The 13,651-nt window shown below is 43.1% G+C and overlaps 1 protein-coding gene across 5 annotated transcripts in view; it reads left to right on the top strand.

Moving 5' to 3' along the window:
* Nedd4 (E3 ubiquitin-protein ligase Nedd4) overlaps positions 1 to 13,651 on the top strand; it is a 46,803-nt gene that overhangs the window by 25,899 nt on the left and 7,253 nt on the right. For all 5 annotated transcript variants that reach the window (XM_075680486.1, XM_075680487.1, XM_075680489.1 and 2 more), the window contains exons 12-18: positions 1,214 to 1,309; positions 2,058 to 2,112; positions 7,475 to 7,533; positions 8,289 to 8,357; positions 10,899 to 11,128; positions 11,377 to 11,498; positions 11,581 to 11,651. In XM_075680486.1, coding sequence (XP_075536601.1) covers positions 1,214 to 1,309; positions 2,058 to 2,112; positions 7,475 to 7,533; positions 8,289 to 8,357; positions 10,899 to 11,128; positions 11,377 to 11,498; positions 11,581 to 11,651 — 702 coding nt within the window. The remainder of the gene's footprint in view (positions 1 to 1,213; positions 1,310 to 2,057; positions 2,113 to 7,474; positions 7,534 to 8,288; positions 8,358 to 10,898; positions 11,129 to 11,376; positions 11,499 to 11,580; positions 11,652 to 13,651) is intronic.

Below are 13,651 nucleotides of genomic sequence, written 5' to 3' on the forward strand. Positions count from 1 at the left end.
TGTAGTTCAATATAACTAATGAATCAAATCTGCTTTCAATATTAGTTTATGTATCTTTTAGGCACTGCTACCAAGACTACACACTTCAATGCAGCAAAGTGAGTTGGCCGAGCACGCTCACTGCTGAGTGTGTTCTGCAGCAAGTGTGACAGCCTGCGAATGACACTAATGGTGAAGCGCACTCAATCAAAGGGACACTAAATTTACCTGTGTGAGAGGGGATTTACACAAACACTGCGTTCAGGGTTTCTCCCTCATCTGTTCTTCCTTGGTTACATTTAACACATGCTCGAAGTAAGTCACACCAGTGGCGGTAAATGTGCATTTGGAGGGCTTCATTCAAAGGTAAGTGTATTGAAAAACACTGGTATAGTTTGCTTGATTTTGTTCAAAAGACAAATGTGGGAGCTGAATCCAGGAAAACAGTTCACTTCAAGAAGCAGTAGGGAGAATGGACTAGGAATATAGTGGTAGCATGTGGTGGGGACGTTCAACACAATGTGGGGGCGGGCTAGTTGGTGCAAATCCATAATGTCCTGTCAACTTTCTTGTGTCCATTGTTTTGCACTAAACAAAGTAATTACGGGGACGCTCAACTTTTACGCATCCTGTGATGTTGTTTTCTCCACATGGCTCTAACATCTCCCGTAATCCAGCCTTCCTGCATAGCTAGGCACTGCCAGTGCTCGATATGGTTGCGCATTAGTACAAGAGAGCGCACGAGTGTTCCGCTGCTAATGTCGCCTAACGCCGGCGTTACTTGGACGCAAAAGGGTTCCTCTCCGTTTCTCTTCGGCTTGGGATCGGCCAGCTGCGTGGACATTTAGTGTGCCCGCTGGCCATTCGCAGGACCATCCTGGGAAAGGCTTAGGAGCAGGACACTGGAATGGATGAGCACAATTGTTTGAATGTGCCACTGTTTGCATGACCCTATACATGAACAATTAGGTGTTGTCCTGCATGAGACTTAACGTATTCACTCACTATCCAGTCGCGGTGAGACGGACTTCCTCAATTTGTCGTGCGCCCATTGGCATGTTCTACGAGTAATCATTTGACTGGCTAGATTGGTGTATAAAGGGCACAATAAATGCCCTTGTGATTGTCTGCACTGCTGTGTTGTCATTCCTTTGTCCCATGGGCATGTTTGAGACCCTGCAATGTTGAGTAGGTCTTTTTTTCCTTCTTTTTTTGCTTGCTTTTTACATGTTAGGTGGATCCCAGGACTGGAAAACCAAGCGACTTACCCCGGCATGGCAGCCTTCCTGGAAGCCAGCAAAACACCATGGATGACTTGGGACCGCTCCCTGTGAGTGGTTGTGGTGCATGCACGAGTTTCGACAGGAAAGATTTTTCTCTGGAACATTAGGGGAGAAAATGTGTATTATCCAAAGAAAACGTGGCATATTTGCAGCAATGTAATAACGAATTGTGCAATCTTGTTTAGTCTGTTTTCTTATTGGTTTACAGTTCTTACATTTTGGAAATGCCTGAATCTGTTTCTTTTTCCATTCTTTCAAGCACTAAATATAGCTTTGCCTCCCTATGGTACGCTTTTAATTCACTAAATGTTGTTTAAGAGAAGTTGACACATTAACCTTTTATTTGTAGTCGCAGATATACTGTGCAAATTATTATCAATTATGCGTGCATTCACATAGGTTCCCCAACTTAATAATAGTTGAGTGCCTATAATAACATTGTCGACAGAATGCACAAAGACATTTTTACTATGAACCTTTGTGCCTTGCAAAACTTGTATAAGCCAATTTTTAGGAGTTGCTATGTGGAATGCCAATGCAATTTTGTGATCATTTCGAAAACTCTGTATTTCAGCTGATCTTAATTCTCCCAACTTCAATTCTGCACATGCAAGACATGCCCTAATCTAATTAGTTTAGAGTGTTAATTACATTTTGTTAATTCACTAATTGATTTGTCATGTCAGTAACAGATTCCTGCTTAAGTAGTCCAGCCCAAATGGTGTAATTGTCTTATCTGGCACTGTTAAGCCAGAAAAAAGCAAGTTGTAAGCGCACTGCCATTTTCAAATGCAGGATGGCTGGGAAGAGCGTATTCACACAGATGGCCGAATTTTCTTCATTGATCACAGTAAGTGCTGTCCATCTTTGCTGTTGTCTTCTGATGTGCTCAGAACCTCAAACCAGGCACTGTTTGTACACTTAGCTATACAGTCAACTTCTGTTAGTTCGATCCTGATGGGAGTGGTGAAACAGATTGAATTATACTGTGGGCCAAATTCAACAAAACGCAGAAAAACAGCGTCAAAACACACAGCTCATTCATTTGGCAGTATTTTCCTTGATTCTAGCATGCTATCGTATCAAATGTGCGCCCGCTTTCTATGTGTCCAAAGCAGGAGACTAACATAGAAATGACACTAAAGCTCCCAAACAAGTAGAAATACAATGCGCACCTGATTTATGAGCAAGAAAAATGGGCAAGATACTAATATGGGTTGCACAATGCCAGCTGGTTTCCTCATGTTTGCTTTGCCACATGGTTTTTGAAAGTCAGCTAGGGCGCAATACATCCATGTTAAGCGGGAGACAAATGGTGTGATTTTGCGTGTGATCCGTCATACGGCATGCTGGAGTGTGACTTGCCGCATTCTACGATTTGGAATACAGGATACGAGCGGGCTTCGCTGTGCAAAGCTCCGCACAGAATTGTCGCCCTTGCATGGACGCTCAGAATACTTTGTAACTTCGCAAAAAAGTGAAAACAAATGCTTTTGCACAGCTCTATCATTTTATACAAGCGATTCCAATAGAAACACGTCTATGAGAGCAGTAAATCTTCTGCAAGGCTGTCCACATTGCTGGCTTCGTTGACAGCTGCCGATGGCTATTCTGGAAGGCCTAGTTTGCTAGGCCTAGTTTAGGGTGGTGCTTGCAACATGACTGCATGCAGCTCATAATAAAGTGCCTAATAATAATAATAATAATAGTCATCATAACGTGGTGCACAATTATGTTACACTTAAATTACAATACATTTGATTTTATCGATGCTGGCAGTAGCGAACGAGCAAAAGTGGGCGATTGCCGTGAGACGGTAGGTGTGGCTTGCTGGCCTTCAGATACAGGGCTGACACCCCTTGCAATCCATCCACAGCTCATAATAAAGCACCTATAGTCAACACAATCAATGTCTGCACACTTATGTCGCTCTTAGGTGAAAATACAATTAGTTCTCTCAAATATCTTGGTAGTGATAAGAAAACTGCCAGCTTGGCGAGCTGCTTCACATAAAGAATAGTTGCGGTGGCTGTGCTGACCGCATGTGCACGTCGAAATCATGTGAACAATTTACTGTGTTGTGCAACGATATATAACAGGCACACATTTAAGGTCACTTTATGCTGTTAATTATTTTGTGTTAGTTTTTTTTTCTTCTGTCGGAAACAAATTGTAGCTGAGTTGTGCTGCCATCAGTGACAAAAGAGACAAACGTCTCGACCAGGAAGGAAAAGAGAGCACCGGGGTGATCAGAGTGGCGAGGAATTTACTTGCAGGCCTCGTCCTGCTGGGTCTGCTACACGGCCATGATGTATGTGCTAGTGGAGCAGTCATTGGTTGCGGCCGCCCGACTAATGCGGCAGTCATGCAACCTAGTGCGACTACATCTAGCGAGTTGGTCGTGCATGCGGTGTGCGATCTGACACTGCATGCTGTCGGAAGGTGTTGGGAGTCTTTCAGGTGTGGCTGTTGGTGCGAATAGTTTAGATGGGTTGCGTGCAAAACTGCACCACGTTTCTCACACTTTAGGTAGTAAAGCATACGAACGCCACAAAGGTGGTTTTGGTATCCTGTCAGACTGCACCTTGCAGGAAATTTTCAGCCAAATGTTTTTGAAAAAAGAAAAGGTGCTTGTTAGAATCTGGTAAATGCCGTAATCAGACTGGTGATCTATTGAAGCAAGGTTTGTGAAGCAAGGTGATCTATGTTGATTGCTTGAAAACCTTCCTAAGGCAAGCCGAAAATAGGCATGTTTAATGGGAGATGAAGTCTTCAAAGCATTCACTGTTCCCTAAGCTTCGCCAATACAGACGCTGCCATTAATGGGGTCACTGTTGGGGTCACCATAGAAGTCAGGCATGTGTTTGCTGACTAGTCAAATCTGAATTATCTGACAAAGACCAATTTAAGGATGGAAATAATGAAGTTTGGGTCCATAGAAAGGCACGGGTGCTAGCCAGGAATTTCGGCCGGGATCAAATTAAACGATTCTTTAGCAAAGGCTTTGCAAGGTGTTGCATTGCTCTTCATACTAGTACTTTTGAAAAAACTAGAGGTGTTCACATAATGAGATTAGTGTTAATCAGGCTGTGTTAAGTAAAAGAAGAAAAAAATATATCTTGAATATATAAAAATATATAAACGTTATATGAGCTACATGTTACTTATTGCTTTTTTTCCCAACTTGTTCTGGCTCTATATAATAATAATAATAATAATAATAATAATAATAATAATAATAATAATAATAATAATAATAATAATGTTTATTATATTACAATATCAATATACACAAGGGATCCTGCCAAAGCTGAGCAAGGGCTTGAGGGGCAGTAACTGGCAGCTGGAGACATCAGAACATACTCAAGGAAAGTAGAATAATGACAGGTTTAAATACTGTAATAACCCACACATAATACAAGAATTTTTTCCCATTGTTAGCTTCCGAAACATTGGTTTCATTATTGCTGCATAGTTGCCATCATTCTCATAAGGTCTATTTGATTCAGCCAAGTTTCTCTGCACCTTCTGCACATATGCCTTTGGTTCCCCGAGGTGCAGCGGTGCACCCTGAACCCCCGTGCTCGATTGAATGTGGCGCAAGGCAAGGTGCCGCCATGGTGCTGTGCACCCTTGAACCTTGCAATGAGTGGGCGCAGCACGGCACACCGTAACTGGCACTCTCTGCACTTTTTCATTTGTGGTGCTGTGCACCTCTTTCTGAATAGAATAAACCTATAGTCTTCTAGCGTACAGGAGGTGGCATCTAGAGACGGCGGGGGGTTTGGCCGCCATAACATGCTGACATGGCGTTCTGGAGGACCTTGTGTGTCACATTTTTATGAAGTGTGGTACATATTTCAAATGCGCTCTATGGTACAGAAGATGACTATCCAGGGGAAGAGTTCTCAGACATGGAACTGTCCAAAGGCAGCGCAACCGAAGACAACGACATTTGAAGCTCGAAGTTGATGTAAAGAGATGTTTTCGCTGAGTTTGCCTCACAGATATTATACGTGGATGAAACTTTTTCATTTATCGCTACACTTAAATTTCTCCTTGTGTTTTATTTCAGTCCATATTATATGTGGCTTTTTATGGTTTTAACGGTACAATAAATGTCAGAAAAGTTCATTTTTCACAGCTTTGCGGCCATTCAAGGCGAACATCTTCAGGCACGTTATTAAAAAGGAGTGAAATGTAAAATTTGTGAATACACTTCCCGCACTGGTTGTGTGTACGAGGAACAAGCAAGGCAAAACTCTTTTGCTTAGGAGGTGTACTTCGACATAGTCATTTCCTTAAAGAGGCTCCGAACCACTTTTTATCAAAAAGAAGAAATGCATTTGAAATTAAAGTAGTCTATTTCGGAAATACTTTGCCGTAAAAAGTACTTCCATGCATTCAGCAGAAATGAGTTATTGTCAAACACCCTCCTCTCTGTGCCCCCGTTCCTTCTGCAATGCCTTGCACTACGAAGGCTAGGCTGAGTGGGGCACGCCTACTGTGCTCCAGACCTTATAAATGTCACCGTGGCATGCAGTTCAAATTTGCTTTTGAATGTTAACCAGACACCACTGCTTCCAATTTTGGTGCTTACGACACACCAACCGTAGTCAAATGTAAGCCAAACAAGGTTGTCCTCAGTGAGGCACAGTGTGCTTAGCCAGTAGACTCTTGGTGGCTCATCGTGGTGGCCATGGTATCTGTGCTACGTAGAAGACTGCAGCTACATGTAACTGTAGTGCATATGTGCAGCATCTGCTTTGTGCATGACAGGGCTTAAGGGTGCACTTGCACTTGCATGTTACAGCCTGACCATGCTACATGTGTGCAGACCAGCTTTGTCCTTTACCAGCTTGAACGGCGGATAGTAGCCACATCAAACTTGTGCATTTTTGAAGCGCTATCTATTAGTCTGCAAAGGCATCTAACCAGGAGCGGCTAGGAGTGAGCATGCGCTGGCAAGCATGCATGTGGTCTAACCTTAAGTTTCACGGGGTTCGAGGCTAGTTGAGCATTCAAAACTAGTTGAAATTAGCGAGACCCATCGGCTACAACAGCGATAAGCAGGGTGGCTAAAGTTTAATACCCATGCGGGCGACCGCGGCCGAGGGTACGTGAGCAGATCATAGTTGGCTTCATCCGAAAGTATGTTATTATTATAGAAATTCGAAAGCAAATTTTCACTTCAGCCTGTTTATTGAACTTCCTGAATAAATATACACAGTAGCAGTAGGAATAAGCGCACTGATCCAAATACCTTTTTTGATTGACGTCAGCTATTGGCCAATAGCGCACTGATCCAAATACCTTTTTTGATTGACGTCAGCTATTGGCCAATAGCAGCCATTGATGGTAATCCGTTTTATTACGAAATAAAGCGTACGGAAGGGAATGAGGAGTAGCTTCTGTTGAAAAGAGAGCGTTTGAGAAAAAGGTGACTTTGCATTCTGCTTGCAAGCTTCACGCGCCACATACTACAGCAAAACTTGGCCGAGATGTTCACAGCAGTGTATGCTATCCGGAGACTATGTTTTTTCGCCGAGCCCGAGGGGTGGTTCAGAATTAAGTTAGGCTTCTTCAGGTATGAAAATACACCCTGGTCATGATTCTTGTGTAAGCCATATAACAAATTTTAACGTTAGCAAGAGATACAAAACTGCAGCCCACTGTATGTCAATGTGCTATCAGTCTTTGTATTTGTAGCAGACGCAGTGACTTGATGGAGTACAACAGACAGGCCATTTTCCTAATTTCAAGGCAAACATGTTACATATGAGTGTTCCAGAGTGTACCAGCATAAAAAAATGACCATGTGCTTGACGGGCAATAAAGGTTAAATACAGGCACAATCATTTCAATTAGGCATGTGTAGAATAAATGTAAACATTGGTACAAATCTGTTTAAAGGATTATGAAAACATACGAGCTTTGTCTTACAGCCATTTACATTAATCAAGTTATTGTGAAACCAATTTATAACTTCTGAATCTTATTGTATGTTAGCCATCGCACCTTCATAGTTAGAATACCTAGATTTGTGCATGGAATGTAATGTGGAGATTATGCAGGAATTGTGTGCATCACGCCAAGAGTCATTTTGATCTTGTTGTAGTAACTCTGTGTCAGTAACTCTATACACTGATAGAAGCTTCACCACCTCATTTTGACAAATAAACTGACAGTCTTCCTTCTGTTTGCTTGTGTAGCTGCAAGGATAACACAGTGGGAAGACCCTCGCTTCAACAATCCCAACGTTGCTGGTCCCGTAAGTACTGCATGAAACTGCTGTTTGATGATAATTCAGCCATTTGTTTAAAACTGTGGGTGAGATGAAATGCACCTTCCTCTTCTCTTCTTTTTTTGTGTGGCCTTCCATACTGATCCATTGAATGTTCTTGCGTGCAAAATTGCGTTTGTGCAGTTTGCAAAAATATTGTTTCATTTGCCATTGCTTCAAATAGCCAGTTTATGAAGCATTTAATATGAGGCATGTACTATTGTTAAGGGGACTCTAAACAGGAATTTTAAACTGGATGAGAAAATTACAGGTCTGTTAGTCTTAACATAAATGAACTTTTCATAAGACATAAAAGATATAGTAGAAACGAAATAAAAATTTGAAATTTCTGCAGAAGTTCTTCGTGGTTTCAGGAGATGTGAACAATGTTTGCATAGCGTGAGTCACTGGTTTATCCTTAAATAAGGGTTACATCGCATTCTAAAGGAACTAAAAACACGACCTAGTGAGTTTTGATAATCTTTTTTGTACAAACGTAACCTTGACATGCTAAAATACTCTTAAATTCATTTGATCAATCACACTCTTATCAAAGCCATTGTTTGAGTGTGAGAATCATCAAAGAAAACATTGCTCTTCATTTTCTGTACTGATAACCAACTTTTTTATGCCAAGCAAATGCATATCAAGTCTTAAACTATCTGCAAAAGCTCATATTGGGCGGTGCCTCGATGTTTGAAATATTGGTTTAATGCAGTTTTTGTTTACTTTTTCTTTAACAGGCTGTGCCGTATTCAAGGGATTATAAAAGGAAGTATGAGTATCTCAAATCTAAGCTTCCAAAGCCGCCGGTGAGTAAACAGCACCTCACTGATGTTTTCACGAGTTTCTTTTTACACAGAGACAGTCTGCAGCATATTTGGTCTCAACCATACTTTTGAATTGGCTATACATTTATGTGTTAAACAAATTTTAATATGCTAAGTCATGCCGAATTAGTCGAAGTGTTAAATCAGTGCTGTGTAAATAACATATTTACTCGCACAATGAGGGCCCTTCTTTTCCAGAAAAATATGTGTAAAGTTGGGAGGTGCGTTTATTATGTGGGGTAAAATTTTGAGTAATCTTTTTTTTCCGTGGCTACCACTACAGAGCAGTCCGTTTTGGCCGAAATGCGAACCATTGATTGTGATAGCAAATGTGTAGACAGCTGCACGAAGTAAGGATAGTACAGTAAAAGCTCGTTAATTCGAACCACAAGGGGACGCCATCTCAGTTCGAATTAAACGAAGTTCGAACTAACGAAAGCAATGAAGAAAAACAGGACACCGCGACCAGGAAGCAGCAGGGCATGGCGCCAGTTCAATTTAATGTTTGAAAAAATCCGTAATTGTGGTCTGCTTTTTTTCTTTGAAGGCAACAGCAAGCACTTTCTGCTCTAAAGAGCGAATGTTGCGGAAGGCTTCCTCTTCGCTTTCTTCAAAACTGAAGAACAGGCGGGCGGCATTAAGTCCGGCCATGACTTCCGCAGCGGAGGGCCGCACCGGTGCCTCGTCGTCTTCCTCGTCGTCGTCACTGGCAGCGACAGGCTCTATGTTTTTAACTTGGGAAATGATGTCCTCGTCTGTGGTCACACCACAGACAACTGCGCTCGCATCCACGTCTACGTAGTCGGCAAAGGAAACGTCTTTCAGAACGTCCGACACGGGAGCGGTGACGCTAGTGACGCGGGCGCACGCCATTCTGAAACCGCACGTCAGCACGGCGAAGCACACCACCGAGGCCTAACTTTTCAAGCGATCCGCACAACAAAGGTCGTAAGCGCGCCGAAAACCAGAAAACTCGAGGCTGCCGAAAGCGGCCGAGACCACCGCGAGTTCAGGACAAAGACGTTGACGAAGGCTCCTCCTATTCGTTCAATTCTCGAGCGCTAGCGGCGCTGCGATGTACTGGATTCTCTGTTTTTTTTTTTTTGTGCTGGTTGCGCCATCCATCGGTTAACAACTGCAGCTATACGACAAGATTCTTAGGCCTCTGAGATCGGCGGCTCAAAACCGGAAACCGCAGTTCTCGGAGGTAGAGAGAGGGCGTAGCTGTTGCCACAGCTGTCACCCCTTGCCCTCCAGCTTCTGCGCCGGGTGCTGGCACCGGTTTTACCCGCTTTTTCCTTCTCTCCCCATTTTGGAGGCAACTCGGCTGCTGCAGCCTCGCGACAAGGCCTGCTCTGGCCATGTGCCAGGCGGCACGCCGCCCAGGCGCGGCGGCGCATAGTTCGAATTAACCGTGGCAGAACCAACTCACGTTCGAATTAACGGGCTTTTTTATACACGGACTTCTATGGAGCTAGGCCGGACCAAGTAGTACGGTTCGAATTATCCCGAAATTCGAATTACTGAAGTTCGAATTAACGAGCTTTTACTGTAATTTTATTGGCCGCATAAACTTGCAAACATTCGCTTCAATGCAAACTGAGCGGCGAGAACACAACACGCACAAAGGTATGGGCCACCATCGACTCAGCCCCCAACGCGGATCATCTTGAAGACAAGGCGTGCCACGGCTGCACAATGCGCAGTTGCTGCCGGATTAAACCTCCCCTGCCCACTTCCGTCCCTTACTCCCGGTGCCATGCATGCGACGGAAGACGGCATGTTTCCTTCCCACTTTTCCCCCTCCTTGTAAACGGGTGATTGAGCTGCGATTGTCGGCGCCCCTCGAGTGCTGTTGCGCAATACGCAGTTGCCGCCAGAGTAAATGTCGCTCCCCACCCCCACCCCCTAAGGCCTTTTGCGCGATGAAAGAGGGCGCGCAAGATTGAGCTTCGCTCGTCAGCTTCCCTCGCGCACTTTCGGTCACACCTATACGATGCGACGCAGGGCGATTACGACAGCGACAACGGCGATGACAACGACAGCAAAAATACGCCTGGAGCATCCATATAATTGCTATCACAGTAAAAGTAGGAGACGGCACAATTCGGCATCCGACGCGGCGTCAGACACAGTCGCACCCACCGGACGCTATATCAGATGCCGAATTGTACCATGTGTCTCCTACTTCACGGCAGCAAGTTCAGGGTGTGATCATTAGATGAGAAACAGAAGAAAAAAAGCATACTTTTTGATTGGAAAAGTGGTGGCTGCATTCATTATGCGAGTGCATCCATTATGTGAGTAAATACGGTACTACATTCTCTTGGAGCTAAGTGAGCATAAAACAGACGACCTCCTGTTTGATTTAAGAATAGATGGCTGCCCTTTAAACTTCATGCAAGTGGGTTGTTTACTGTGCATCCTTTGGCGTATTTCTTGGTTCTGTTTGTTCCCTTGTTATCATTGTTGCCTCGGAAGGCTTTGATATCTTTCACTAAATAAGAACTTTGTCCCTTGCAGGGAAACATTCCGAACAAATTTGAGCTGAAGGTATCACGAGCTCGGATTCTGGAAGACTCATATCGTATCCTAAGCAATGTTACATGTGTGGATCGCCTGAGATCCAAGCTTTGGGTTGAGTTTGATGGTGAGGAGGTTCTGGACTACGGTGGTGCCTCACGGGAGTTCTTCTATCTGCTATCTCGTGAGATGTTCAACCCATATTACGGCCTGTTCGAGTATTCGGCAGCGTGAGTGTTTTTGGCCATATTTTTGGTGTTTGGTCATTGAGACAAGTGTCTTAAGATGAAAAAACTGAACTGTATTTTTCTTTAATAATTGTTACTTCTTGCCTTACACCTTACTATATGCATTCTGTGCCTATCCTTTGTTGCTTTGTGAGATCCTATACACACTCAAAACTTGCTTGCAAAAAAGCAAGCCTGCTGTGAAACCAAGCTTTTAATGCTTATCAACATTGATAATTGTTGCATTTCAGGGATAACTACACACTTCAGATCAATCCTTGCTCAGGAATGTGTAATGAAGACCACCTCTCTTACTTCAAGTTTATTGGAAGAGTGGCTGGTATGGCTGTTTATCATGGGAAATTGCTTGATGGTAAGTTTTGCTACTGAGGATAACAGACAAAAATAGCATGGGTCAAGGTTAATGCCCTAAAGAATCTTGTCATACCTTTCAGCATTCTTCATTCGACCTTTCTACAAAATGATGCTGGGGAAGCCGATCACTATCAAGGACATGGAGTCTGTGGTGAGTGACTTCTTGTACTTTGCTATGCATGCTCATGTCTGTGTGTGTGTTTTCACTTGGCTCTCGAAGACAATAGGGAGCGTGGGCTTATGCTGTTTACTTGAGCATGTGCAGCATTTAATTAGTGTCATCGGCTCCAGTCGGACATTGATATAATGAACACGGATATAACGAATTATCGGATATAGTGAAGTATATGAAAGATGTTTCTCACCAGTAATAGTGTCACTGTGTGTAGCAAGTTCATGTTTATGGCAAGCATTAGTATAACGAAAGTATTCTTGCGTTAGATGTGACTTGGTTATAGTGAGCTTCATGTATTCACTCGGCAAGAGTAATGATGGCTTGCTTATAACGTGTATACCACAATTTTATTGAAAATATTGTCAAAGTGTCACTTAACAGCACACTAAAGAGAAAAACTGTTTTGCACATCGTTTTATGTAGTATACTGTAATACAGCAGACTTCCGTTACTTTGACTGTTAAATTTGATTTTTTGTTTAATTTGATCCCGGCTGAAGGTCCTGACTGCCTCCCATGCATTTATATGGGCTCAAACTTTCGTTATTTTGATTGTAAAATTGGCCTTGGTGGATAATTTGAACTGATAGCACAAATAGCGACCCCTTTAGTGGCAGCGTTTGTCTCTGCAAAGCTTAGGGGACAGTGAATGCTTGAACACGTGTCATCTCCTGTCAAAAACACCTATTTTCGGCCTGCCTTGGGAAGACTTTCAAGCAATAACTGTAGCTCACAATGTCTGATTACGGTTTTTACAAGATTACAGCATGTGCCTTCTCTTTTTTTTTAAAAGAAGGTTGTGCCGAAAATTGCCTGCTAGTGCTATTTATCAAAACCGCCTTTAAGCATTTGTATGCTTTACCGCATAACACAGATGTGTTGCGGTGAAACTGATGTTAGGAAACCGGTCACTATTTATCATCAGCCTATTTTTAGGTCCACTGCAGGATGAAAGCCTCTCCCTGCAATCTCCAATTATCCCTGACCTGCGCCAACTAATTCCAACTTGTGCCTGTAAATTTCCTAATTTCATCAACCCCCCTCCCCCCCCCCCCCCCCCCCCCCCCCCCCCTAGTTTTCTGTTGTCATTGACTGCGCTTCTTTTTTCTTGGCACCCATTAACTTTAATGGTCCACCAGTAATCCACCCTATGCGTTACATGGCCTACCCAGCTCCATTTTTTTCTGTTAATGTCAATTAGAATAGCCACTATCCCCGTTTGTTCTCCTATCCACACCACTCTCTTCCCGTTTCTTAATATTACGCCTAAACTTTTTTGTTCCTTCGCTCTTTGCGCAGTCCTTAACTTGTTCTCGAGCTTCTAAAGTCAAGCTCGAAGTTTCTGCTCCATATGGTAGCACAGGTAGAATGCAGTGATTATACACATTCCTTTTCAATAATAGTGGTAAGCTACCAGACAGGATCTGGCAATGCCTGCCATATGTACTCCAACTCATTTTTATTCTTCTGTATATTTCCTTCTCATGATCAGGGTTCCCTGTGAATAATTGACCTAGATAAACACATTCCTATACAAACTCTAGAGGCTGACTGGCGATCCTGAACTCTTGTTCCCTTGCCATGCTATTGAACATTGTTTTTGTCTTCTGCGTATTAATCTTCAACCCCACTTTTATACTCTCTCTGTTAAGGTCCTCAATCATTTGTGGCAATTCGTAACCACTGTTGCTAAAGAGGACAGTGTCATCTGCAAACCGAAGGTTGCTGAGATATTCACTGTTGATCTTCACTCCTAAGCCTTCCCACTTTAATAGCTTGAATAAGTCTTCCAAGCATGCAGTGAATAGCATTGTAGAGATTGTGTCTCCTTGCCTGAACCCTTTCATGATAGGTAACTTCCTACTTTTCTTGTAGAGAACCAAAGGTAGCTGTGGAATCTTTAGATATTTTCTAAGATATTCACATATGCCTCCTACACTCCTTGATTACGTAGTGCCTCTATAACTGCTGATATCT

Source organism: Dermacentor variabilis, chromosome 2, assembly GCF_050947875.1.
Source record: "Dermacentor variabilis isolate Ectoservices chromosome 2, ASM5094787v1, whole genome shotgun sequence".
Lineage (NCBI taxonomy): Eukaryota > Metazoa > Arthropoda > Arachnida > Ixodida > Ixodidae > Dermacentor > Dermacentor variabilis.